The sequence below is a fragment of the Erpetoichthys calabaricus genome, chromosome 7 (genome assembly GCF_900747795.2).
Source record: "Erpetoichthys calabaricus chromosome 7, fErpCal1.3, whole genome shotgun sequence".
NCBI lineage: Eukaryota > Metazoa > Chordata > Cladistia > Polypteriformes > Polypteridae > Erpetoichthys > Erpetoichthys calabaricus.
This window is the reverse complement of record NC_041400.2, coordinates 18,429,797-18,456,544: the sequence shown is the minus strand read 5'-3', so window position 1 is coordinate 18,456,544 and position 26,748 is coordinate 18,429,797. Positions and strand designations below refer to the sequence as shown.

Sequence of the window (26,748 nt, the reverse complement as noted above, 5' to 3'; positions counted from 1 at the left end):
TACAATGTCTCATTCCCGGACTGGTCACACCTCGCGGTTAGAAAACCATAGAGCAGCATAGCGGACATAGGAGAGCTGCTTTTCTCAGCCCTTGTTGTGTGGATTACCTGTATTTGTTTAATTTGTGTTTTGTACAGTTTAAATGCTATATAGATGTACAAAAAGCAAATAATTTACCAGTCACTACAGTTTCAAACTGTAGTAAATACATTGGCCAGTGAGGTTATCATTTGTATATTTAATCTGGGGAACGCTACCATCACAGAAAGAAGACCCCAAACCACTAGATAGATAGATAGATAGATAGATAGATAGATAGATAGATAGATAGATAGATAGATAGATAGATAGATAGATAGATAGATAGATAGATAGATAGATAGATAGATGTGAAAGGCACTATATAATAGATAGATAGATAGATAGATAGATAGATAGATAGATAGATAGATAGATAGATAGATAGATAGATAGATAGATAGATAGATAGATAGATAGATAGATAGATAGATAGATAGATGGCAGGCTGGGACTGGTATACCTGCCAGAATTGACTCCCTTCTCATGCCTGGCCAGGAGGCCCTGGTGGCCAATAGACATGGAAAGATGCAGGAGGCCCCTTGCCTACACAAGATGTCATCTGGATGCCATCTGAACAATAGGTACACTGGTATCCCGGCAGGTTTAGAAGGAGGAATATTAGACAGCCAGGAGGCCGGCCTGAAGGAAGAACAGAGGGATTATTCAAGCTACATTTTCCCCCAAACTGTTAGGTGGCAGCAACTTGGGAGGCATTTTCACCAATGAACACTCACAGAGCATTCTGGGAGTTGTAGTGCCATAGAGCAGCCCGATTAGAGGCCCTTACTTTCCCCAGGAGGTACTGCTAGGAGCTGTGCTCCATGGTTATTGGGACTTCCGATTGACCTGGAAGTACATGCATTGAGATATGTCCTGGCACCAGGTGTACTCCTGGGTCCAAGATAAAAGAAACCACCCTGCCATATCCAGGCAAGTTGGAGGACAAAACTCACCTGGAGGTGTGGAGTACAGGAAAGAGAGAAATATAAGAGGAATTGTGTGTATTAGAGAGGCGCTGTGAAGGTTTACTTGAACCCGGGAGTTGTGTTTGTGTGGTGGTGTCTGAGGGTTGGGAGACTGCAGTGCCCCCAATTGGTCACAACAGATAGATAGATAGATAGATAGATAGATAGATAGATAGATAGATAGATAGATAGATAGATAGATAGATAGATAGATAGATAGATAGATAGATAGATAGATAGATAGATAGATAGATAGAGTTAGGGTTGGGGCTCAGATTTTTCCAGCAATATCACCTGATGGTCATTTTGTTAAGACGTCAATCTGCACTGGACAGCACTATGTCAGCACCAGCTCAGTTTAAGATGAGTTGTTTTGTCATCTGTGCTGCTCTTCTTAACGTCTCATAGATAACAGCAGATGGATTAAACAAACAGCTCGGCAGAAGGCTGAAATACACGGATGGGACTGGAGTGTGCGGCTGAGCAGTGTAACCAGCTGACACCCAACATGGCTTACTGTGATAAGCCTCTCTGTTTCCATGGCAACATCATTTGGATGGACCCTTAATCCGAGTGCAAGTAAACAACATAGAACCACAGCACAGAAGCTACTATGCTCCTGTTATAAAATAAAAGGGCTCTTACCCACTGCTTACAATAAATATTCACGTGAAATGAGCAGCTAAGGTCGGTTTAACTATACAGAAAATAGATGATGCTTTATTTGATAAAAGACAAAGTAGGAACGATCAAAGTTAGTAATTACTGTAATGAATTCAATTTATATAGTGCTTTTCTAGCTACTCAAAGTGCTTTTCATAGTGAGTGGAGGGCCTCTTCAACCACTACCAATGTGTAGCATCCACCTGGATGACATAACAGCAGTCATTTTTGGACCAGTACACTTACGACACATGAGCTATTACAGTAGGTAGTGACAGAGATAACCAATTAGAAGCAGGAGATGATTAGGGGACCAGAATGACTAGGTTGTAGTGGGCTATTTAGTCAAGACATCTGGATAAACCTTACTGTTTACAAAAGATGTCCAGGGATCTTTAATGACCACAGAGAGCCAGGACATTGGTTTTATGTCTCATCCAAAGGTTGGCACCATTTTTACAGCATACTGTCCCCATCAACACACAGGGGCATTGGGATTCACACATACACCACAGGGTAAGTGCCACCTGTTGAACTCACCAAGCTTTTTCTTAGATGGTCTCCCATCAAAGTACTGACCGGGCCTGAACAGGCTTAGCTTCAGGTGGATGACCCGCTCTGAAGTGTGGGTGGCATGGCTACAAAAAAATGGCATAACACCATTACACAGCTGCCATAAACAGGATGAATATAAAATCAGCATGTTTTAATGCATTATGTATCCTTTTTTAATAGACTGAGAGAACATTTCTTGAGTGTGACATTATGTGCAGAAACAACATAAATGGATTCCATTGCTTTAAACATCAGCAACATTCAGATAAGTGACTTCCTTCTGCAGCTCCAACTGCTACCCCAGAAGGTGACCCACCTCTGCAGCTCCACCTGGTGGTGTCCAGCTACCCCAGCATGTGACCTCCCTCTCTGCAGGTTCACCTTGTGGTCCCCAACTACTCCAGCTGGGCTGCTCCCCAGGACTACAGCTCCCAGGTTGCCCTGTACCAATGGTGCCATTCACAGGAGTGGGCCGCTGACTGCCTCTGACTCGCTATGATTATGTAAATGAAGTCCATGACTGAAAATCACTGAAATGGCGTGTAGTGTGATGGGCTTTAGTAAAATAAAATGCTCTTACACAATTTGTGCGAAGTGTTGAAATCTAGTACCACCACGAACAGTTTACAGACCAGCTCTTCTCAACAGTCTTCTGACAACAGCATTTTTAACACAAGTCCTTTTATCACTAAGATTATGTAAATAAATGTTACGACTGAAAATCACTGGAAAAGAGACACCATGTGATGATCTATATGCTTTCAACTTTTCGATCTCCATGCTTCCATTAGGTCAGATAATCTCAAGGCATAACGTGAACTACCACAGCTATGCTGACGACACACAACTGTATTTATCTATAGCGCCTGATGACCCCGACTCTCTTGGTTCACGGACACAATGTCTTACTTGTGTTTCTAAATGGATGAGTAGTAATTTTCTCAAACTACATAAGGAGAAATCAGAAATCTTAATGATTGACGAAAATTGATATAATGAGGGTATTAGAAATAAACTTGATCTATTAGGCTTAAAAGTTAAGACAGAGGTAAAGAATTACGGGTAATTATTGACTCTGACCTGAATTTTAAATCACATATTAATCAGATTACTAGGACAGCATTTTTTCACTTAAGGAATATAGCAAAAGTTAGACCTCTTATAACATTGCAAGATGCTGAGAAATGAGTTGACGCTTTTGTCTTCAGTCGGGTAGATTACTGTAACGCACTCCTCTCAGGACTACCCAAAAAAGACATCAATCAGTTACAACGAGTGCAGAATGCAGCTGCCAGAATCTTAACTAGGAAAAGAAATCCGAACACATCACCCCAGTTTTGATGTCACTACATTGGTTACCTGTGCCTTTTAGAATTAAGTTTAAAATCCTGCCAATGGTTGACAAAGCCTTAAATCATCTCGCTCCATCCTATATTTCACAATGCCTCTCACCTTACAGTCCAAATCGTAACCTTAGATCTTCAAATGAGTGTCTGCTTAGAATTCCAAGAGCTAAACTCTAAAGAAGTGGTGAGGCGGCCTTCTGCTGTTCTGCACCTAAAATCTGGAATAGCTGACCAATTGAAATTCGCCAGGCTGATACGGTGGAGAACTTTAAAAAAACTGCTAAAAACTCATTATTTTAACATGGCTTTCTCATAGCTTAATTTTAGTGTAACACTGATATTCTGTATATGCATTTAATTATCATTATCATTCGTGGCTCCACAGTCCATACTAACCCCTACTTTCTCTGTTGTTCTTTGTCTGGTGATCTGTGTCACCACCACCTAATCAGGGCACCATGATGTCCCTACATTGATGGATTGAAGGCCAGAGGTCCACATGACCGTCATCATCAAGTTCTTCCATGTGAAGCCTGAAAACCCTGAAGACTGATTGAGATCATTGAAGTCAGGTAGAATGCCCAGAGAGGGCTGGGTGGTCTCGTGGCCTCTGAACCCCTGCAGATTTTATTCTCTGTTAATTAGTATTGCTTAATTTTTATATTTTTTTCTTTTACTTTCTCCATCTTATAAAGCATTTTGAGCTCCGTCATTTGTATGAAAACGTGCTATGGAAATAAATGTTGTTGTTTCATTTCTGATTTTTTGTCCATGTTAAACGGGGTGGTCTGGCTGGCACATCAGCCTTTGGTGGGATTCATTCGACCACAGGACCAACGAGCGGTGCTGGGTGCTCAAGACAGTGCGCAGGGTTAACACACTCTGGGAATTTCTGCAGTTGCCATTTGTGAGGTAACACCTTCCCACCTTCTTCTGCATTTCTTCTTGGAGCTTTGGGTTGCTGCTAATTTGCTGTTCAATCTACATAAGCAAAAATGAACACTAAGCGGTAATTTATTTTGAGAAAATAAAACACAAAGACGTTCCTTACAACAATCCCCCTGGCTGACTTGATTATGTTGTTTTTTTCTATTTCATATCATGAATTACGGTGGGAGGTCAGAATTAGGTCACATCTTGTGGATTCGAATATCAAAGTCGTCTCCCAATTGTCCTATTGGGAGCTACGACTTGGAAAAGCAATCAAATATAATTTCCCACTAGAAAGCTCATATTTCCTATAGCATGTGAATTCAGCGTAAGCACCATGGGGAACCTTCTGGAATCACAAAATGTCCTCTATAAAGTACCTGGTGTAAAAGCTTATTTTTACTGGTAAATATGATTTTCTTCTTTTGATTATATTGTGTAACGGATGGCATGTAGAGACTGGCACCCTGGCTGGGACTGAACAGGGATCCTTACGATTGGGAGGCCAGCATAATGGAAGGCCGGGGGAGACAACCAGGTGATGCAACTCGCTCTCCCGACACACTAGATAGCAGCCTCCCTGGGCAACACTACCAGTATGGACACCCACAAGGCATGTGGGATACTGGAGTCCTATAGAGCAGCTTTGTTGGGTTCCGTGGGTGCCACCACGGGTGCAGCAGGGATACATGACCCCTAACTTTATGGGACTTCTGATTGACCCGAAGTACTTCGACTGGCTATGCCCTCTCAGGTCCAGGATAAAAGAGAGACCACTCGACCTCAACCAGGAGAGTCAGAGTCAGGAGGACAAAACTCACCTGGAGATGTAAAAGAGACCAAGAGAGGAGAAGAACAATAGTGCTGTATCTGGTGTATACCCTTTTTGATGCCTTTATACAAGGTACTCCTGTAAAGAAACCTTTTATTTATACTGGGACTTGTCTGTGAGGTTATGTCTGGAGTTTGGGGTGCTGCAAACACCCCTTGGTCACAACTGCATGATTTCTGTCCTTGGTAACTGTTAGCTTTTGCCTTTAGCACTCTTAGAAAGCATCTATATATATAAAATCCCTATGTGCGTCCAGGTGTCTGTGTGTGGGTGTCTTCTGGTGAAGTTGTCATGCGCGGGGCACGGTGCGATGCGCGATATTACTGTCAGAGAAAGTTAGAGGTGTTTTACGGAAATACAAACCAGTATTACTGTGAGAGGAAATTAAAGGTACACAATACAGTGACGCATACAGTAATCCCTCCTCCATTGCGGGGGTTGCGTTCCAGAGCCACCCGCAAAATAAGAAAATCCGCGAAATAGAAACCATATGTTTATATGGTTATTTTTATATTGTCATGCTTGGGTCACAGATTTGCGTAGAAACACAGGAGGTTGTAGAGAGACAGGAACGTTATTCAAACACTGCAAACAAACATTTGTCTCTTTTTCAAAAGTTTAAATTGTGCTCCATGACAAGACAGAGATGACAGTTCTGTCTCACAATTAAAAGAATGCAAACATATCTTCCTCTTCAAAGGAGTGCGCATCAGGAGCAGAGTCTGTCAGAAAGACAGAGGAAAGCAAACAAATCAATAGGGCTGTTTGGCTTTTAAGTATGCGAAGCACCGTGCAGCATGTCGCTTCAGGAAGCAGCTGCACAGAAGATAGCAACGTGAAGATAATCTTTCAGCATTTTTAGACGAGCATCCGTATCGTCTAGGTGTGCAAACAGCCCCCCCTGCTCACACCCCCTACGTCAGGATCAGAGAAAGTCAGCGCAAGAGAGAGAGAAAAGTACGTTGGGTAGCTTCTCAGCCATCTGCCAATAGCGTCCCTTGTATGAAATCAACTGGGCAAACCAACTGAGGAAGCATGTACCAGAAATTAAAAGACCCATTGTCCGCAGAAATCCGCGAACCAGCAAAAAATCCGCGATATATATTTAAATATGCTTACATATAAAATCCGCGATAGAGTGAAGCCACGAAAGGCAAAGCGTGATATAGCGAGGGATCACTGTATTACAGCCACATACAAGCCAGTATTACTGTCAGAGGAGATTAAAGGCATATTACCGACGTGCACGCCTGTATTACTGCCAGAGAAAATTAAAGGTATATTATGGACATACAAGCCAGCGGACGTACAAGACGGTATCCTTCAATAAGGGCTCGCACAGGCATCCTTCAATAAGGGCGCGGACAAAAAGGCGAGCCTCAAAAGGACGACCTCAATTGGGCGCAGCGAATAAAGGCGCGCGTAAATAAAGATCTGCACCTTTGTTGCTCTTCACATATTCCAGAGCCATTTGAACTAAATTATCTACAAACGCCTTTATTCGCCGTGCTCAATTGAGGTCGCCCTTTTTGAAGCTCGCCTTTTTGTGCGCGCACTTATTGAATAGAGCCGTACAAGACAGTATTACTGTCACAGAAAATTAAAGACACACAATACACGGCGGCAGCCCACGAAGAACGGTCAACTCAGCAAGTAAACATCAACAAAAGAAAGGCAGAAAGAAAGAAAAATACGACCAACAAAAAGAATGAGGTCAAAGTCCCTTGCCATTTAATATAGACTGTTCCTACTAATGTTTATGCACTACTGTTCTAGCGCCCGTTATTGTAACGGACTAAATGGCTAGTTTTAATTAAAGCCTCTTGATCTGTGACCCAGTCCCGCTGCTACTTTAGTACAAGGACAAGAAATCATAAGAGAACCAGTAGAATCGTAGCAGAATCACGATTTCAAGGGTCCTGTTTATCAGTAACTAGCAAGGTACATGAGAAATGAAACTAATCACATATTTCTGTAATTTGACAAAGTGTATTTAAGATGTGTTACCAGCATCTGTAAGTCAGTCATCGCCTTTCAGGTTCAGAGTGACTCCAGCTTTGTGTTAATATTAAGTTATTCACTAATCCCAGACTTGGCTTCATGATCTGACTTGGATAACAAGATGTAGTGCCCTCTGGTGGCCCTGTATTGCTAAGCACTCTTAAAGGAATACTCCACCCAAAAATGATATTTTCTTTTTTGTATGTAGAAAATATTAATCTCATTTTTCATGGAGGACAGAGACATCAATATTTCTGATAGAACAGCAGCCTATGGTGACCAGCATTGGACAACAGCAAACGTGATCTAAAACGTCCATAAGAAAAATTACTTATGTCACATTATCCACAAGTCCAAATATCCAGTTGTATGCTCACAATGTGCAAAATGCAGGCATTTTTTTTTCTAAGATACTAGGGGGCTTTGCCCCCTGCTCACTTTGCTCGCCAACCCCTTTCCCCCTCCTCCAGCGCTGCGCGCCATTGTGAAAAGGGGGGCTGAACGAACCCCAAGAAGACGCGGCCGCCCCTCACGAAACCCCCTCTTAAACAATGGGAAACAAATAGGTTTCTTTTTTACCTCCTCTTTGCTCAATCAGTTACTGCTTCCATGTCATGTGATCTGCATCTCGCGCGGCGCTTCGACCATTTAAAAGCCTGTACAGCAGCTGTCCTACTCTTTGTCTTTTATTTCCAGCCCTCGGCCTGGTTAAATCTTTTGGCACAAAGTCTCGTCCCATGGGATGTGAGTTCTTGTTATTTCATTGAACATTTAAAAGCCTGTACAGCAGCTGTCCTTGTGTCTCACTGCCTTGTCTCTCTTGTCCCCCAGACATCCTCAAACACTATCCGATCTCTTTTTGCTGTTCTGTTATTTCACTGAGTGATATTTTCCGCTTGTTAGCGCTAATGCGATCTTTACTCTCATTTTTTTGAGACTTTCGAATTTTAGTACTTTCATTATCTCTTACCTGCTCTGCATGTGTATCGCACCAACGTTTTTGAATTCTTTACGATGTTTTACTTTGTCATCTACTCTAAAAGTCTTGTCTTGTCCCAGGATTTTTTTTATTATAATAGAGAGATATTCATTAATAAGTATTCCTTGTTTGAATTGTCCCAAAACAAGCCAGAGTTTTTTTAGTTTCTCCCTCTTGTGTGGCATTTTTAAACTTTAAAAGTCAGTTTCCTCATTTTTTGGGCCTATGTTACGCTAAAACATCATCTAGTAGTTAGGGATTAGCTAGGTTGGGGTGAGCTTCTTCTGGGCTGGTAAGTAAAGGTCCTGGCCTGCTTTTTTCTGGTGTGTTTGGTGGCCTCTACACCCATTTTGTTATTTCCCAATTATAACAAAAGTAGGATTAGTGAGTATGGGTGCTATATTTCAGTCAGGGTTCCTCCTTTTATGTTCTTTTTTCCTACTTCCATTATCTCTAACCTGCTCTGCATGTGTATCACGCTTCCAAATGTTGTAAGTATGACGTGACTTGTCCGTCTCACGGGACTGTGACGATGCGGGTTCAGCACCACGCTCCCATCTGGCTTCTGGGGAGCTCTCGAACCCGACACCGACGGTAATGTAATGTCACCGATGAGCTGGATAGTGAGACATAATCGAAGCAAGGGGATGGTGCAAAAAGTGCTTTTATTAAAAACAAACCAAAAACAGTGTTCAAATAAATAGTGCCGTGCATAACGTTCAATAAATAATCCTTTAAGAGCAAGTGAAAAACGTGGAGGTTAAAAATCATATAAATAGATCCATAAAAACGAGGTTAAAAACAAAGGCTGGAAGCAGTCTTTTAATACAAAGCCTGGTTCCTTCTATCACAGGTGACTCCCCTGCTTTTCCCATCCAGGCTATGCACCAGGGCAGTCATCCTACCTGCAGCTGACCTTCTTCACTCAACTGGTCCCTGGCTTCGTTCAGCCCCTGCCAGACCGAGACTTGGCTTCCCCCAACGGCCAGGACGCTCACGCTGGGGTTCCACTCCAAATCTCCGACTCCCGCTGCCTTAGCTGTGGTGAGCCAACCTTCTCCCGCTCACTACTGCGCTATACAAGCACTCAGCAGGAGCGACCACTACTGTTGGCCAAACACCCTGCTAGGGCTCGCCTCTCCCAGCTGCCTGCATACATCCGCGAGTCTGCGTTCGCTCGTTTGCTTTCTCTCTCGCACACTCCCTTGCTTACAGCTGACTTCTTCCGTCACCTCCGTTCATCCTCCTCCTCTTTTTGTTTTTTTTTCCTCTCTCCCTTCCACACTCACACTCCTATTATATATAACGGGGATGTTGATCAGATGTGGCGATTAGCAGCTCCTGGTGCCAATTACGGATGTGGATGACTTGTGCACTTAAGTGAGGACCGCCCGCATCACAAAGCTCCCGGGAACCGCTGTGGCCACACTACCACTCCCTCTCTTTAACTATTTTAGGGCGGATGTCGACTTTTGTCGACAAGAGGGGTTGAAGGCTAATGTCGACAAAAGTCGACATCCGGGGATAGGGGGCGACAATCAGCTGTTAATGGCGACAAATCTCACTGTCACGTCACAGGCATTCCCTCTGTGCTTGGAGGAATGCGAGACTCGTTGACTCGGCAACTAAACCTTGCATGTGCGTGAGTTGCGAAATGTAAACAATGGCAAGATGGCACCGACATGTGAAAAGGCAGCGAAGCAAGTGCAGAAAAGAAAACACTCGGCAGACGATGTTTTGCGCATTATCGCGGAGTCGGACTCTTGATTTTTCAGAATCGGATTTTTATTGGCAGTGATCAGGAGATCGAGCAAGAGAGTGAGAAGCAGGCATCAGCTGATCAGACACCAGCCGATGCCGCGGCAGCGGATCTGCTGCCAGTTGAGTGCCTTCGCGCAGCCGATGCATCTACGGCAAGGTTTGCATGGGATAAATACACAGACATTGATCCGTTGAGAGCCGATCTGGCTACCGGAGTTTACAAGACGGCATGGCTTGCTGTTGGACACGACAGATCACCAGCTGCTGTACTTCAGGCTGCTCTCTCCTGATGCTGCTTTTCAGCTACTGTCAGACGAGACAAACAGGTAGGCAGAGATTTGTTTTGAATCGCGGGCTGCGTTTGCATCGCATTCTCGTTTTTCAAAGTGGAAACCCACAACGAAAGACGAGATGAAGCGCGCTGTGGCATTACAAATAGAGATGGGACAGAACTGGTGATATAACTTCAGGGAGCATTGGTCCAAACGTGTTTTGTCCCCTGGTGGCTTAGGTACGTGCTGCTGCAAAGTTTTATTCACTTCTGTAATAAACAGAAGCAAATCCCATGGGGTGAGCCAGGCTATAATGCCATACATAAAGTTCATAAAGTTTCAGAAGATGAAAAGAGGTGACAATACGGTTTTCATGCAGGCAGAAAACTTGGTGGCAGTGGCATGGCACGATGGCAAATGGGTGACTTGTCTCTCTACAGTACACACTAACAATATATGTGAGAAAGTGCAGCAACAGACAATTGAAAAATAGGCACCAAAGCAACACATATTGTAAGGAGTGCAATGTGGCAATGACTGAAATTGGCTGCTTTGAGCGAGATCAGACTTTGCTGTGTAAAATGTGTGTGATATGTATGTGAAATCATAGAGTATGCAGGCTCATACAACATGCAAGACAGTAACATTTGTCAAAAGTAAATATTTTTGTTGATTTGATATGTTAAACAATTGCTTTGTGTTCTTTTTTAAAAAATGTTAGTTTTTGGAAAAATATTCAGCCCTGGGAGAAAAGAAACAAAAAAAAAATTAGCCCTAAAAGAGTTAAGCCACGAGTGCGGCGATAATCTATTTAAAAAAGACTGGCCTTTTCAATTTGAGCTGTGGACCCGCTATACCACAGGGACGTGAAAGTGTCTCTCTATCTCTCTCTTCCAAAGATCACGTCTCGTCACAGGAAAAAAGTCTCGTATCGTCGCAAGATTTTTTTTTTATAATAGAGAGACTGGTAAATAAACACTTCCAGAAAATGAAAGATGCCCACATGCCCACGGTGTCATGGTTTGAATTGAGGAACCCTCAGATCTCATTTACTGGCCGAGATCCAGTCTTCAATTCAACGGCATGACCTTGTGTGAAGGGGAATATCCTGGATATCTTCCAGGCAGTGGTGGTTCATAATGAGGAGCCCCAAAATTTTTTAAAAACTCTGTTTAAATTAATTAGGTAATGTGAAATAATCATGAAATAAATGTGCTTCCATCCATCCATTATCCAACCCGCTATATCCTAACTACAGGTTCACGGGGGGTCTGCTGGAGCCAATCCCAGCCAACACAGGGCGCAAGGCAGGAAACAAACCCCGGGCAGGGCGCCAACCCACTGCAGATAAATGTGTTTTATTGTGTTAATGTGTGAATAGCGCTTTGAGTACTGAGAAAAGCGCTATATAAATGTAATGAATTATTATTATTATTATTATTAATGTGTTAGTGCATGTCAACATCCATTGCAAACTGGTTCTGGCACTTTGCTGTGTTCTAGCTAACTTATCTATGCAGCACATGACAACCAGTTTCTCACTGTTGTGTTTAGCCTAAAAATGCAAGCAATTTTTATTTCTCTTCTTAAAAAATAAACATGTATTTTTGGTGGCTGGCTTTCTGGAGGTCTGATGAGAGGGTAATTGAGAGGGTCTGGAATACTCCCAAACACCTTGCTGCTGTTAGAAGGATTTTCAGTGAATGACACTGCTAGGATTTCAAACAGCAGGACGTCTGGAGTCAGGATGTTCACAGGGAGCTGGGGTTGGGGATTTAGGACTCATGGGAGAGGAAAAGGAAAGGAAAAGAAAGGTCACCCTCTATGAGTCTGGATGATCATGAAGAAAAAATGGCAGGGTGGGCACAGCTAATGGAAACGTAACCATCTGGCAGTAGATTACGAGTTCAAAGCAAGCAATTACAGTTATATTACAGTTATGATGAGGATGGATAGGATATGAAATGAGTACATCAGAGGGTCAGCTCAAGTTGGACGGTTGGGAGACAAAGTCAGAGAGTCGAGATTGCGTTGGTTAGGACATGTGCAGAGGAGAGATGCTGGGTATATTGGGAGAAGGACGCTATGGATAGAGCTGCCAGGCAAGAGGAATAGAGGAAGGCCTAAGAGAAGGTTTATGGATGTGGTGAGAGAGGACATGCAGGTGATGGGGGTAACAGAACAAGATGATGAGGACAGAAAGATATGGAAGAAGATGATCCACTGTGGCAACCCCTAACGGGAGCAGCCGAAAGAAGAAGAAGATACAGAAAATAAAGAAGGTGTCTGACTGGCAAGGGATTTCCTGGGGGCAACACCAACATTACGTTTCTGATAGAATGATAAGGATAAGCATAGAAGAATAAGGAACCATAAAGATAACACAGGGTAGTGCTGGGTCCCCCCAGGAAAAAAGCTCTGAAAGAAGAGAGAAACGCTTTGTGAATGCCAATGTGAGAGCACAGGGGACCACTAGAGGGTGGTATGCCCTACATGTGTGGTGCACATCACTCAGAATGGCATCAGCCTGAGCACAAGCATGAGGGACACAGAGGGGGACAGGTGGCCTGGGAAAAGCAGGATGCTAAAGGGTAGAAAACATGGCAAGTGGAAACAACCTCTGACTACTAGAGGGCACACAGTTTATCTGAGAGGCCTTGTCAAGTGCACAGAATAATTGAGCAATAATCTAACTTGAATGTCTAATCGACATGCAAAACATCACCACCCTCTGGCGCTACCATAATCAAGAAGGTATTAAGACACATGACTTCTTTAGGTTTAAACAGTTCTGCGGTAACATGAAGTTGAGCATTCATCCTTGCAAAACATTGTAGAAAAACTGATTTCCAAAAACAGATGGCAACTATAATGTTTTTGTGTGTATATATTGTCATGCATGTGTGTCTGTGGATCACCCTCCTGATTCATCTTGGGTAAGCAGTCCCACCCCGGCACAAGAGAGGGCGCTGTCACTAACGGGATCATCTCTTTCTCTTCCAGTAGGCCAGTGGAAGAACATAAAACATACAAACAAGAAGTCCACAGAAGGTGGCGTCTCATTCTGCACCCCCTTTCTTGAGAGAAGGAGCTCCAAACCAGACCAGATATGACAAGGATTCCTTGCCGTGGGCATTTCTGTTTTGTTATTGAACCATTGTGCACTGTGTTGTTTATTACAGCAATTAATATTACAGTGAACCAGTTGGCACCCCAACACACACACAAACAGAGAGAGTGAGTTACAGACGTCAAGGTCAGGCTGGCATCTTGGTCTGCAAGGATAGAGGTTCCTTACCCAACCAGGAAGCCTTTGTGTGGGAGACATGGGTATCCCCCTGTAGGCAGTGTGGCAGCATCCCTCTGGTGGAGCTCCCAATTGTGCACCCACTGGGCAGCATGGGACCTAAGGAGCGGCTCTGTTGGGGTACTTGAGTGCAGCCAGGGGGAGTTGCCAAAAGGATGTTCTCCTGACCTGGAAGTGCTTCATGGTGGCAATGTTGCTACACTTGATGAACTCCTGGGTTCAAATTTTAACCTTTTAACCGCCAACTCCCTAAATATTCCCCATGCCAGGAGAAATCTGAGCAATTTTCGTTTTTTTACTTTACATTTATTCAAGCAGTATTTACCTGCTGAAATACCTGCTGAAATGTTTCAAATAAATGGTCAATCAAAGTACGTAGCTTGAACAAATGGTCACGGTTTGGACCTTTCATATCTGGCTCAGATAACGGGCAGCAGTCCAGTTGAGATGCTGGGGATACACCCACTCATCGCCATCATCCGTTGCGCCGTCATTCACAGTATCATGCAGCGCACGTTGCTGATCATCATTGTTGCTAAAATCTTCTTCAGAACTGCTACAATCATGATCAGAATTATTGTCCAAAATCGCCTGCAAAACCTCACTTGAAGTCAGTTTACATTTCGCCATATTCACAGCTTTCACTTTCGAATCACATCACGTGATCGGCCAATACAAGCGCAGAGTTGTCGAAATACAACGTAGTAATAATACCCACGCCAAACTGTCAGTTATACTATGTGCCAGGCATTCACATAACCACAGGCAAATGTGCTGGATAATTCTGGCAGTAAGGCGTCAGCAATAAAGCTACGATGCCGGATATATCCGGCAGAGGGCGGTTAAGGGGTTAAACAAACTGCTACACCACCCCTAGGTGAGTGACAGTTGGGACTGGAGTTGGGCAAAACTCATCTGGGTGGAGTGGAGGAAAAATAAAAGTAATTAAATAATAAAGAATGAGAAGGAGAATTATTTAAAAAGTCATGTTGTAGAACAAAAATGTTTATTTGAACCCAGCACTGTGTTTCTGCAGTTGTGCCAATGATTTGGAAATCTGAGTCGCACCCTACAAGCTACAACTGGTGTAGTCGGCAGGATTTCTTGGTCATATTTTTGGCAGGGACCTCTACTTTATTCTTTATTCATATGGTGAAGTTGTGTCCATGTTTGGGGATCTGAGACACCACCTACAGGACACACATTATATATATATATATATATATATATATATATATATATATATATATATATATATATATATATATATATATATATATATATATACATAGGCAGATGCAAGAATCAGAGGTATAGATAGTCTGGTAGCTCTGATTCTTGCATCTGCTTATATACTGTATGTATAGATACAATGTATAGAGATGAAAATGGTAAGGGGTCATCTGAAATACTGAAGGGGCATGATATTTTGGTGGAAGGGGAGTAAGCATGGCTAAATGCCTCCCTGGAGCTAGGCCTGTATACACACATGTACTGTATACAGTATATATATTTATATATTGTGAAGGACAGGTGGGAGGTGAGGCGCACTGTAAGGGTTTTTTCCTCCCATCCTGAAGTTCGCAGAGACCTTTGCCTGGGTAGGAGGCCAAAGAAATCTCCAGGAAATGGCCAGACCAGTAGCAGGATGCTGTAAAGACATCTGGAGGTTAGAGGAGGCCCCACCCCAGATGGGACATTAAAGTCTGTAGGGGGAGACCAACAAGTCAGGGCCTAGTTTTCCGGACCAGTCAGAAGTAGCAGGAGGCCACCACTGTACTCCATCCACAGTTATGGGTTCCTGGCTCTGAAACAGGACAGCTGCACAACTCCGGACTTTACTTCAGCCAGGAAGAGGAAGTCGATGGCCAGTGAGACCACACTCACTTGGCATTAAGAACTCCACGTTGGAGAATTACAACTACCAAGAACAAGGCTTGTACTTATTGTTGTCTTTTTTTCCCATTTAGTTTTGACTCATTTATTAAACGGTATATCTGGTTGGTCCCCCAACTCTTTGTGAAATTCTGATCATTCATTTTTACTTTTTATTTCCAAATACTATCCTCATCTTAGAATAATGGGATTGCTGTAAATAAACGAATGACGTTCACCAGCTCATGACTCCTCTTAACGGCGAGCTCCAAGTATCCCCCCTTTCTTGCTTGACCTGCTATTTCCATTGCATCAGATGCCTTATCAGATCCCAGGATACCAACCGGCCACTCCAAACAGACGTCACATGGCTGATGTAGAGACCTGGCACTACCAGCCACTCATTGATGAATCACTCAAGTCTTCCATAATCCTGTTGTTTGTTTTACTCAACACAAATGTGTCAAACATGAAAGAGCACAAAGAGGACGTGGGCTTTACCAACTTGGTGTGACTGGAAGGCTGTCGTTGGGGGTGTGGCCTAGACATGTCAATCAATGAGAGGCGGGGCTGTGATCCAAACGAGAGTCTCCTTGGACACACAGTGACAATTCTGAGTTTTGCTTGTAGTTTTGTTATTTCATAAAGAACATACATTTTATATATTTGCTAGGATTGGGGGATTAACCGAGGCTCCCTAAGGTGTAATCTTGTCCATCCATCCATCCATTGTCTCCCGCTTATCCGAGGTCGGGTCACGGAGGCAGCAGCTTGAGCAGAGATGCCCAGACTTCCCTCTCCCCGGCCACTTCTTCTAGCTCTTCCGGGAGAATCCCAAGGCGTTCCCAGGCCAGCCGAGAGACATAGTCCCTCCAGCGTGTCCTGGGTCTTCCCCGGGGCCTCCTCCCGGTTAGACGTGCCCAGAACACCTCACCAGGGAGGCGTCCAGGAGGCATCCTGATCAGATGCCCGAGCCACCTCATCTGACTCCTCTCGATGCGGAGGAGCAGCGGCTCTACTCTGAGCCCCTCCCAGATGACTGAGCTTCTCACCCTATCTTTAAGGGAAAGCCCAGACACCCTGCGGAGGAAACTCATTTCAGCCGCTTGTATTCGCGATCTTGTTCTTTCGGTCACTACCCATAGCTCATGACCATAGGTGAGGGTAGGAACATAGATCGACTGGTAAATTGAGAGCTTCGCCTTGCAGCTCAGCTCCTTTTTCACCACGACAGACCGATGCAACACCCGCATTACTGCGGATGCCGCACCGATCTGCTGTCGATCTCACGCTCCATTCTTCCCTCACTCGTGAACAAGACCCCGACATACTTGAACTCCTCCACTTGGGGCAGGATCTCGCTACCAACCCTGAGAGGGCACTCCACCCTTTTCCGGCTGAGGACCATGGTCTCGGATTTGGAGGTGCTGATTCTCATCCCAGCCGCTTCACACTCGGCTGCAAACCGATCCAGAGAGAGCTGAAGATCACGGCCTGATGAAGCAAACAGGACAACATCATCTGCAAAAAGCAGTGACCCAATCCTGAGCCCACCAAACCGGACCCCCTCAACGCCCTGGCTGCGCCTAGAAATTCTGTCCATAAAAGTTATGAACAGAATCGGTGACAAAGGGCAGCCCTGGCAGAGTCCAACTCTCACTGGAAACGGGTTCGACTTACTGCCGGCAATGTGGACCAGGCTCTGGCAACGATCGTACAGGGACCGAACAGCCCTTATCAAGGGGGCCGGTACCCCATACTCTCGGAGTACCCCCCACAGGATTCCCCGAGGGACACGGTCGAATGCCTTTTCCAAGTCCACAAAACACATGTAGACTGGTTGGGCAAACTCCCATGCACCCTCCAGGACCCTGCTAAGGGTGTAGAGCTGGTCCACTGTTCCGCGACCAGGACGAAAACCACACTGTTCCTCCTGAATCCGAGGCTCGACTATCCGATGGACCCTCCTCTCCAGGACCCCTGAATAGACTTTTCCAGGGAGGCTGAGGAGTGTGATCCCTCTGTAGTTGGAACACACCCTCCGATCCCCCTTCTTAAAGAGGGGGACCACCACCCCGGTCTGCCAATCCAGAGGCACTGTCCCTGATGTCCATGCGATGTTGCAGAGGCGTGTCAACCAAGACAGTCCTACAACATCCAGAGCCTTGAGGAACTCCGGGCATATCTCATCCACCCCCGGGGCCCTGCCACCAAGGAGTTTTTTGACCACCTCGGTGACCTCAGTCCCAGAGATGGGGGAGCCCACCTCTGAGTCCCCAGGCTCTGCTTCCTCATTGGAAGGCATGTTAATGGGATTGAGGAGGTCTTCGAAGTACTCCCCCCACCGACCCACAACGTCCCGAGTCGAGGTCAGCAGCGCACCATCCCCACCATATACAGTGTTGACACTGCACTGCTTCCCCTTCCTGAGACGCCGGATGGTGGACCAGAATCTCCTCGAAGCCGTCCGAAAGTCGTTCTCCATGGCCTCCCCGAACTCCTCCCACGCTCGAGTTTTTGCCTCAGCAACCACCAAAGCTGCATTCCGCTTGGCCTGCCGGTACCTATCAGCTGCCTCCAGGGTCCCACAGGACCAAAGGGGACCAGTAGGACTCCTTCTTCAGCTTGACGGCATCCTTCACCGCCGGTGTCCACCAACGGGTTCGGGGATTGCCGCCACGACAGGCACCGACCACCTTACGGCCACAGCTCCGGTCAGCTGCCTCAACAATAGAGGCACGGAACATGGCCCATTCGGACTCAATGTCCCCCACCTCCCTCGGGATGTGGTCGAAGTTCTGCCGGAGGTGGGAGTTGAAGCTACTTCTGACAGGGGGCTCTGCCAGACGTTCCCAGCAGACCCTCACAACACGTTTGGGCCTACCACGCCTGACCGGCATCCTCCCCCACCATCGAAGCCAACTCACCACCAGGTGGTGATCAGTTGACAGCTCCGCCCCTCTCTTCACCCGAGTGTCCAAGACATGTGGCCGCAAGTCAGACGACACGACCACAAAGTCGATCATCGAACTCAGGCCTAGGGTGTCCTGGTGCCAAGTGCACATATGAACACCCCTATGCTTGAACATGGTGTTCGTTATGGACAATCCGTGATGAGCACAGAAGTCCAATAACAAAACACCGCTCGGGTTCAGATCGGGGGGGCCATTCCTCCCAATCACGCCCTTCCAGGTCTCACTGTCATTGCCCACGTGAGTATTGAAGTCTCCCAGCAGAACCAGGGAGTCCCCAGAAGGTATGCCCTCTAGCACCCCCTCCCAGGGACTCCAAAAAGGGTGGGTACTCCGAACTGCTGTTTGGTGCATACGCACAAACAACAGTTAGGACCCGTCCCCCCACCCGAAGGCGAAGGGAGGCTACCCTCTCGTCCACCGGGGTAAACCCCAATGTACAGGCTCCAAGTCGGGGGGCAATAAGTATACCCACACCCACTCGGCGCCTCTCACCGGGGGCAACTCCAGAGTGGTACAGAGTCCAGCCCCTCTCAAGGAGATTGGTTCCAGAGTCCAAGCTGTGCGTCGAGGTGAGTCCGACTATATCTAGCCGGAACCTCTCAACTTCGCGCACTAGCTCAGGCTCCTTCCCCTTCAGAGAGGTGACATTCCACGTCCCAAGAGCCAGCTTCTGTAGCCGAGGATTGGACCGCCAAGGTCCCCGCCTTCGGCCACCACCCAACTCACACTGCACCCGACCTCCTTGGCTACTCCCATAGGTGGTGAGCCCATGGGAAGGGGGACCCACGTTGCCTCTTCGGGCTGTGCCCGGCCGAGCCCCATGGGTGCAGGCCCGGCCACCAGGCGCTCGCCATCGAGCCCCACCTCCAGGCCTGGCTCCAGAGTGGGGCCCTGGTGACCCGCGTCCGGGCAAGGGAAAACGCCATCCAAAATTGTTTTCCATCATAGAAGGTTTGTTTAACCGCTCTTTGTCTCATCCCTCACCTAGGACCAGTTTGCCTTGGGTGGCCCTACCAGGGGCATAAAGCCCCGGACAACAGAGCTCCTAGGATCATTGGGACACGCAAACCCCTCCACCACGATAAGGTGGCGGTTAAAGGAGGGGTGTAATCTTGTTAAATCGTTAAAATGAGGTTGCCGCAGTCCAGGACATCTGCTTTCCATGGATGTGCCTGTTGGATATTTGAGTTTCAGGAGATGTTTGCTGCGCTGTGCCTCACTATTTATGGATCTTTGAAACGTCCTTGGAGGTCACGACAAAAATCTGAGGAACAACAGTGAAGCAACAGTGGAGCAAGATGGTCATTAAGGGTGGGCACTACGCATGGCAAGGGGGGCATCACCAACAACAAATGACAAACATCATAACCAAAGCTAGGTGGTGGTGCTACATGATGGCCACAAAAAGAGCAAAAGAAACAAGAAAACCAAGGGTGGGCTGCCCAGCAGAAAGACCTCCAGCAGAATGGAAAAAAGGTAGCAACGTGCTAGTGAATAATATATTTGGGGAAACAAACTATTTTATGTAGCAACTTTCTATAGCAGAAGTGGTCCGGACAAATTATTCTCCCGTTTCTACAATGTGGGCACTACAGAGTGAGGTGACTTGCCCCAGATTAACAGGGAACCAGCGGCAGGAGAATAAACAGCTTTCCAGCCATCGACTGCTGAAATGGATCTGGGGCAATGCTACACACCTCAAGCTTCACAGTTTGAGTGAATTCTGAGGGAGATGTGAATGTCTGAATGAATAACCTGGATGATGGAACACCACCTCCAGCCGGCATAGATGTACCTTCTGGTTATCCTGGCTAGGCTGTCTATTCGGTACCCCATCTCTAAACCCCAACCAAGTCCTACACAACCTTGGGGTGGTGATCAATGGCCAGCTGTCCTCCCTGACCGCTTGGTCTTGCAGAGTGATTCTGCATTATATCCACAAGATCAGACCATATCTGATGGGAGTATGCAGCACGTCTCCTAGTCCAGGCTTTGCTCTTGTCACGTCTGGAACTTTTCTGGCATGTGTCACCAAGCTGCTGCACATCTGGTCTTCAACCAGCACATGTCAATCTTCTTTTCTGATCACTACATGGGCTCCCTACAGTGGCACTTGTTAAGATGAAGTCCCTGATGCCTGCCTAGAGAGTAGTCAGTGGGGCGGCACCTACACAAATAGAGAGACACCAGGGAGGTCCTATGCTTCCTTCTCAACCACTCAGCTCAGCACCTGGTGAGGCCACCTCTGCGTGGTATTGACTCTCAGTCCAGACTCTTTTCATGGAGGAATGTGCTGTCCACCTCCATCCAAAGTTCTGACTCCTGCAAAGGGTTTAGGAAGAAGTGGCTGGAGACTCTCGTTTGGTGAATTTCTCTCTATCCGATTGTGCATTTCTTCAGTTTCTGTAACCCAGGAGTTGTAACTCGCTTGTATTTTGTTTTGAACTCTTCATTTGTGATGATCAATTTTGTACCTTTGTCCTGTAACACTTGTCCCCAACCAGTCCCCAGACTGACACTCACTAGCTTACTGAATGTTCACCTCTTTTGTAAGTCGCTTTTCACTGATTAACCAGACAAATGCTGTGCCCTCTATTATGTTTGACACAATCTCCCTTCTTTTTACAGTTTCAAGTGTCACAGGAGGCTGGGGGACAGACCCGGCCGGGACACCTGGAAGGACCGAGAGGTGGCGCATTCGTACTCCGGCTACCCTGGATCGGAAGAGGGCCACGGAAGGGGAGCAAGGAGGTTCAAACCCGTTGGGGCCTCTGGTCACCACCAGGGGGTGCCCCGATCCTCAGAGAGCCCGGGAACCATCTACTTCCGCCACACTCGGGAAGATGGACGACGATCCTTCCAGGGACACCCGGAGTGCTTCCGGGTGCTGTCCTGACAGTTCCGCCACACCAGGAAGTTTCGTCAGGCAAGAGCACCTGGAGCTCGTCCGGGTGAGAATAAAAGGGGCCGCCTCCCACCAAGCAGTGAGCTGGAGTCGGGAGTGGCAGCAGGACGAAGCTCCCGTGGAGGGAGGAAAGGCGGCCCAGGGACATTGAGAGAAAGGCCCGTGAGGAAGGTGATTTGGACGAGGAGCACAGTGTGTTGTTGTGTTTGTTGGAGAACTGCAAATAAAGGTGCATTTTTGTATAAAGATGTGGTCTTCGACTGGTGGTGTCCGGGCAAGTCTCACACAAGTTACAAATTAAACAATAGAGACATTGTGATTAAAGTGCACATTGCAGACTTTCATTTAAGGGGATTAGCATATATTTTAGACACACGACACCCCCATTTCAGGGCACACAGCAATGGCAGGCCTATTAAAGCCGTTGTCATATTTAGTCCTTTGTCGCGTATCCCTCACATGCAATGACTGCTTGAAGTCTGCGATTCACAGACATCACCAGGTTTGAGGGTCTTCTCTGGTGACGCTTTGCCAGGCCTCTAAGGCAGCCATCTTCAGCTCCTGCTTGTTTCGGGGGGCTTGTCCCCTTAAGTTTTCTCTTCAGCATATGGAAGGCCTGCTCAATTGGATTGAAATCAGGTGACTGGCTTGGCCATTCAAGAATTCTCCATTTTTTAGCTCTGAAACTTCACCATTTTGCTTTAGCAGTGTGTTTGTGTCGTTATCTTGTTGTAGGATGAAGTGCTGCCCAATGAGTTTGGAGGCATTGACTGGAACTTGAGCAGATCAGATGTTTTTCTACACCTCAGAATTTATTGTGCGACTTCCGTCAGCAGTTCCATCAACAATGAAGAGAAGTGTGCAGGACCTGTGACAGCCACACATGCCCAAGACATACAACACCCCCAGCACCGCCATATTTACCAGATGAGGTGATCTGCTTCGGCAGTTCCTTTTCATCTCCACACTTTGCTCTTGTCATCACTCTGATCAGGTTCATCTTTGTCTCTTCTGTCCACAAGACGTTTTTCCCAGAATTCTGCAGGCTCTTTGAAGTCCTTTTTCACAAACTCTAGCCATCCTGTTTTTGTGGTCTGCATCTCACAGTGTGTCCTTTGTGTTTCTGTTCATGAAGTCTTCTGCTGACAGTCATCTCCGACACACACACACACACCTCGGCATCCTGAAAACTGTTTCTGATCAATTAGACAGGAGTTTGGGGGCTTTTTCTTGACCATAGTGACCATTCTTCTCTCATCAGCAGTGGAGGTCTTCCTTGGCCTACCAGTCACTTTATGATTACTGAGCCCACCAGTGTGTTCTTTCTTCTTCATGATATTCCTGACAGTTGATTTAGGTCATCCTAAGGTGTTACTGATGTCTCTAATGGTTTTATTCTTGTTCTTCAGGCTCCTATTGGCTTCTTTGACTTTCATTGGCACAGCTCTTGTCCTCATGATGAACAGTGACAACTACGGACTCTAAAGGGTAGAAGTGAGCCGAGGTATCTTATGAAGCCATGAACCCCACCTGAGGCATCACAAACCTGCCTTGAAATGGGGGGACCGTGTACAACAAGTGTTGTGTGCAAAACCCCTTAAATGAAAGTCTGCAATGTGCACTTTAATCACATTGGAATTGATTTGTGACTTTAAACTATGGAGCAGAGGGCTGAATCAAGGAAAAATGTGTCTTTGTCCCAAACATTATGGAGAGCACTGGAAATGTAGCAGTTAGGGGAGAGCCATCTCTCTGAACCCTCAGTTAATTGGTAAGGAATAGAGCAGAGGAATAAGGTCAGGGAAAATGGTCTCAGCTGTGGAATGGCCACTAGGAGGAGGCAGCTTGATGGCCGAGGTCTCCAGGACTCTAAACATGTATAATACAATATAGTTTATTTTTGTATACAGTAAACCCTCACTTATCGCGGGAGATAGGTTCCAAGGCCGACCGCGATAACTGAATTTCCGCGAAGTAGGGACACCATATTTATTTAATTATTTAACGTGTATTTGGACGTTTTTAAACCCTCCCTGTATTGTTTACAACCCACCCTTTACTCTATTAATAATAGGGACAACTGCTAAGCAATATGAAATCGGTAGATAAGTTTACACTTACTGTATAACGAAGTACACGTAGCTATATATGACGTGATGATGGTGATGAATATGCTGCGCAGTAAAAATGATGACGATGAAGGTGATAATCCCCTGAATGCAGTAGCACGTTAATGCTGAATGAGTGAGATGAGACTTCCTGGTTAATGCAGCACTCCGTCGCTGAGCCAATCAGCAGCACACAGGAACTTAACTGCATGCTCTGACTGGGTAGCTTCTCAGCCATCCGCCAATAGCGTCCCTTGTATGAAATCAACTGGGCAAACCAACTGAGGAAGCAAATACCAGAAGTAAAAAGACCCATTGTCCGCAGAAACCCGCGAAGCAGCGAAAAATCCGCGTTATATATTTAGATATGCTTACATATAAAATCCGCGAAGTCGTGAATCCGCGAAGTAGCGAGGGATTACTGTAGCCCAAAATCACACAAGAAGTGCCGCAATGGGCTTTAACAGGCCCTGCCTCTTGACAGCCCCCCAGCCTTGACTCTCTAAGAAGACAAGGAAATACTCCCAAAAAAAACTAGTAGGGAAAAATGGAAGAAACCTCGGAAAGGCAGTTCAAAGAGAGACCCCTTTCCAGGTATGTTGGGCGTGCAGTGGGTGTCAAAGGAAGGGGGTCAATACAATACAATGCAGTACACAGAACAGAACAATTCCTCAATATAGTAAGAAATAAAAAATATAAATTTTTGAAGTACAGAGCAGAATTTAACAGTAGATGATATATCCCATAATAAGATTTGGATTTGTGTAGAGTCCTGGAGACCTCACCCTTCAAGCTGCCTCCCCCATTTGGCCATTCCACGGCTGAAACAGTGCTGGGCCAGCCAATCCGATGAAAGGACCCTTCTTTCCCACAATTCCTGCGATCCTCCATCTGGGATGACGTTACCTTAGGCAGGCAAAACAACTTGGCAGGTGGAAATCCAAATCATATTCTGTGATATCATCTACTGTTAAATTCTGCTCTGTACTTGTAATATTTTCATTTTACTATTATACTGTATTGAGCATTACTTGTGTTCTGTTCTGTGTATTGTATTGTATTGTATTGACCCCATTTTTTTGACTCCCACTGCACGCCCAACCTACCTGGAAAGGGGTCTCCCTTTGAATTGCCTTTCCCGAGGTTTCTTCCATTTTTTCCCTACAAGGTTTTTTTTTTTTGGGAGTTTTTCCTTGCCTTCTTAGAGAGTCAGTGCTGGGGGGCTGTCAAGAGGCATTGCCTGTTAAAGCCGATTGCGGCACTTCTTATGTGATTTTGGGCTATACAAAAATAAATTGTATTGTTTTGTAAATTGTGAAAAATCGGTTACCTGATAGTTCATTGTTACAACCATAACGGGCATAAATCTACATTTACAATTTATTTTATCCCAAAAAAATAAACAGTACTTTCTCAAAGGGCACAGGCACAAATCAGAACACACCGCAGCTCAGACTCGGGGTCCCGTTATTTGTGCGGTTGTAGAGCTAACCGGTGCGCCATCTTGCCACCCTCCGACAGGAACATTTTGTCAGACTGAATCATCTAAGCTCAGTACTGACACCCCCCGACTTCAAACAGCGCGATTCCTTCCCGTCGTTTAACTAGACGCGCTCTTTTTTGGTCCCAAAAATCACTGCGACAGAAAACCAACTCGGAGCGGGACGTCTGCCCATCACAAACACCGCGCAAGGATGGACTTGCAGCTCTGCATTCCCGGCAAGTCTTTCATCCTCCGAAATGAACCGCAAACGTGACCCCCACGGTAGAATCGATCCGAGCGCTGCGCCACCATGTCGTATGCAGGATAAATCTCATTTGTGTATTGTGACGTCATTTATCCTTTCCTTTCGCTTTAGCATCAGTCCGCAGAAGCCATCTGGGTGCGTATTGTCAAAATGCATCTCCGCATCGCACACTGATGTCCCACTGAGGATGCGGTATGGAAACCTAACAGAAACAACCTGCTCTCGACGTGTTTTTCTTTTCTTTAATTAATACTAGGTTCATAATTTCCTCCGATCCACGCAGACTCTCTGTATCTCTCAAACGATCCGTCGGCCCCTCGTTTTATTCCCGGCGATCCAACCTCCCCGTCCGCCCACGTTCTCTTACCAGGTTCATGTTCCCCGGGGTTGTCGGAGATCTCCAGGACCAACAGCTCCCTCCCTTCGTAGCTCTGGCCGATGGTGTAGATCCTGCTGATGGACGGGCACTGCAGCCACACCGACACAAGGGCTTCCCTCAGCTCCGGGTAGCGGTGATACTCGAATGAAATCCCCCCGTCTCGAGTGTACCTTTTGTCCACCTTGTCAGCGGCTTCATCCTGCACCGCCAGGACTGCTAGCCCCCCGCAGATCACCAGTAACACAAGCGCCTTCATTTTGGAGCCCCTTTCTTCTCTGGCGTCTCCCTTTTATTATTAAGTGGCTGTACGCTTTCTTCTTGAGGTGTCTCTCAGTCCGCTTCTCAGCCTCGGGCTATGACGCACTGCCCCCGATGCACTTGGTGTCAGTCTGTGAGTCGCGATACGTGAGAGAAACGCAGCATCGAGGATCCGAGGACACCCCCCGACCGCGCCCTTCCCTCCGTCCGAGGCGGAGTCACAGGGTAGCTGCGATCTTCTCAAAGATGAGCCTCAGAAGCGCCTCGCTTGGATGCGGAAGGCACTGTAAGCAAACGTGCGCACGGCGTCTACCTGTCAGAATGAACCGAGGCTGCCATTCGTGCACGTCGCAGCGAAGAGGAAGAGAAACGATAAGGCGAACGTCATCGTGGGCAGACAGCTGCGACATGGAAAATAAAACACCATACAGCAAATTTTAGCAAGAGGCGCACAACTACAGTCAAACGGTGGACCTCTGCCGCTGCTCATCGCCCATCCCTTTTCCAAACTGCACGTCATTAGCGTAATCCAGAACTGGTCTGGAAGCCGCTACGCCTCTAAGAAAATCCACACACACGGGCAGATTATTGGGAACAACAAAATACCTTCTTAGCTAGTAAATTACGGAATCAGCCAATCACGGGGCAACATCGCGATGCGTAAAGTCGGGAACCTCAGTTCATGTTCAAGTCAAGCGCCAGAACGTCGAAATACCTGCGATCGCCGGAACTTTGACTATGGCGTGAGCGTTGGAGCCTGGCGAATTTCTGCAACTGCGGGCCTAAACAGTCTCTGGAGTAGTGGCTC

At 46.3% G+C, this 26,748-nt stretch overlaps 1 protein-coding gene across 1 annotated transcript in view; it reads right to left on the bottom strand.

Moving 5' to 3' along the window:
- Nucleotides 1-26,202, bottom strand: part of cpe (carboxypeptidase E) — a 127,029-nt gene extending 100,827 nt beyond the window's left edge. The window contains exon 1 of the mRNA XM_028804998.2: nucleotides 25,671-26,202. Within this exon, the coding sequence (XP_028660831.1) occupies nucleotides 25,671-25,938 (268 nt within the window). The 5' untranslated portion in view covers nucleotides 25,939-26,202. The remainder of the gene's footprint in view (nucleotides 1-25,670) is intronic.
- Between the last annotated feature and the right edge of the window lie 546 nt (nucleotides 26,203-26,748).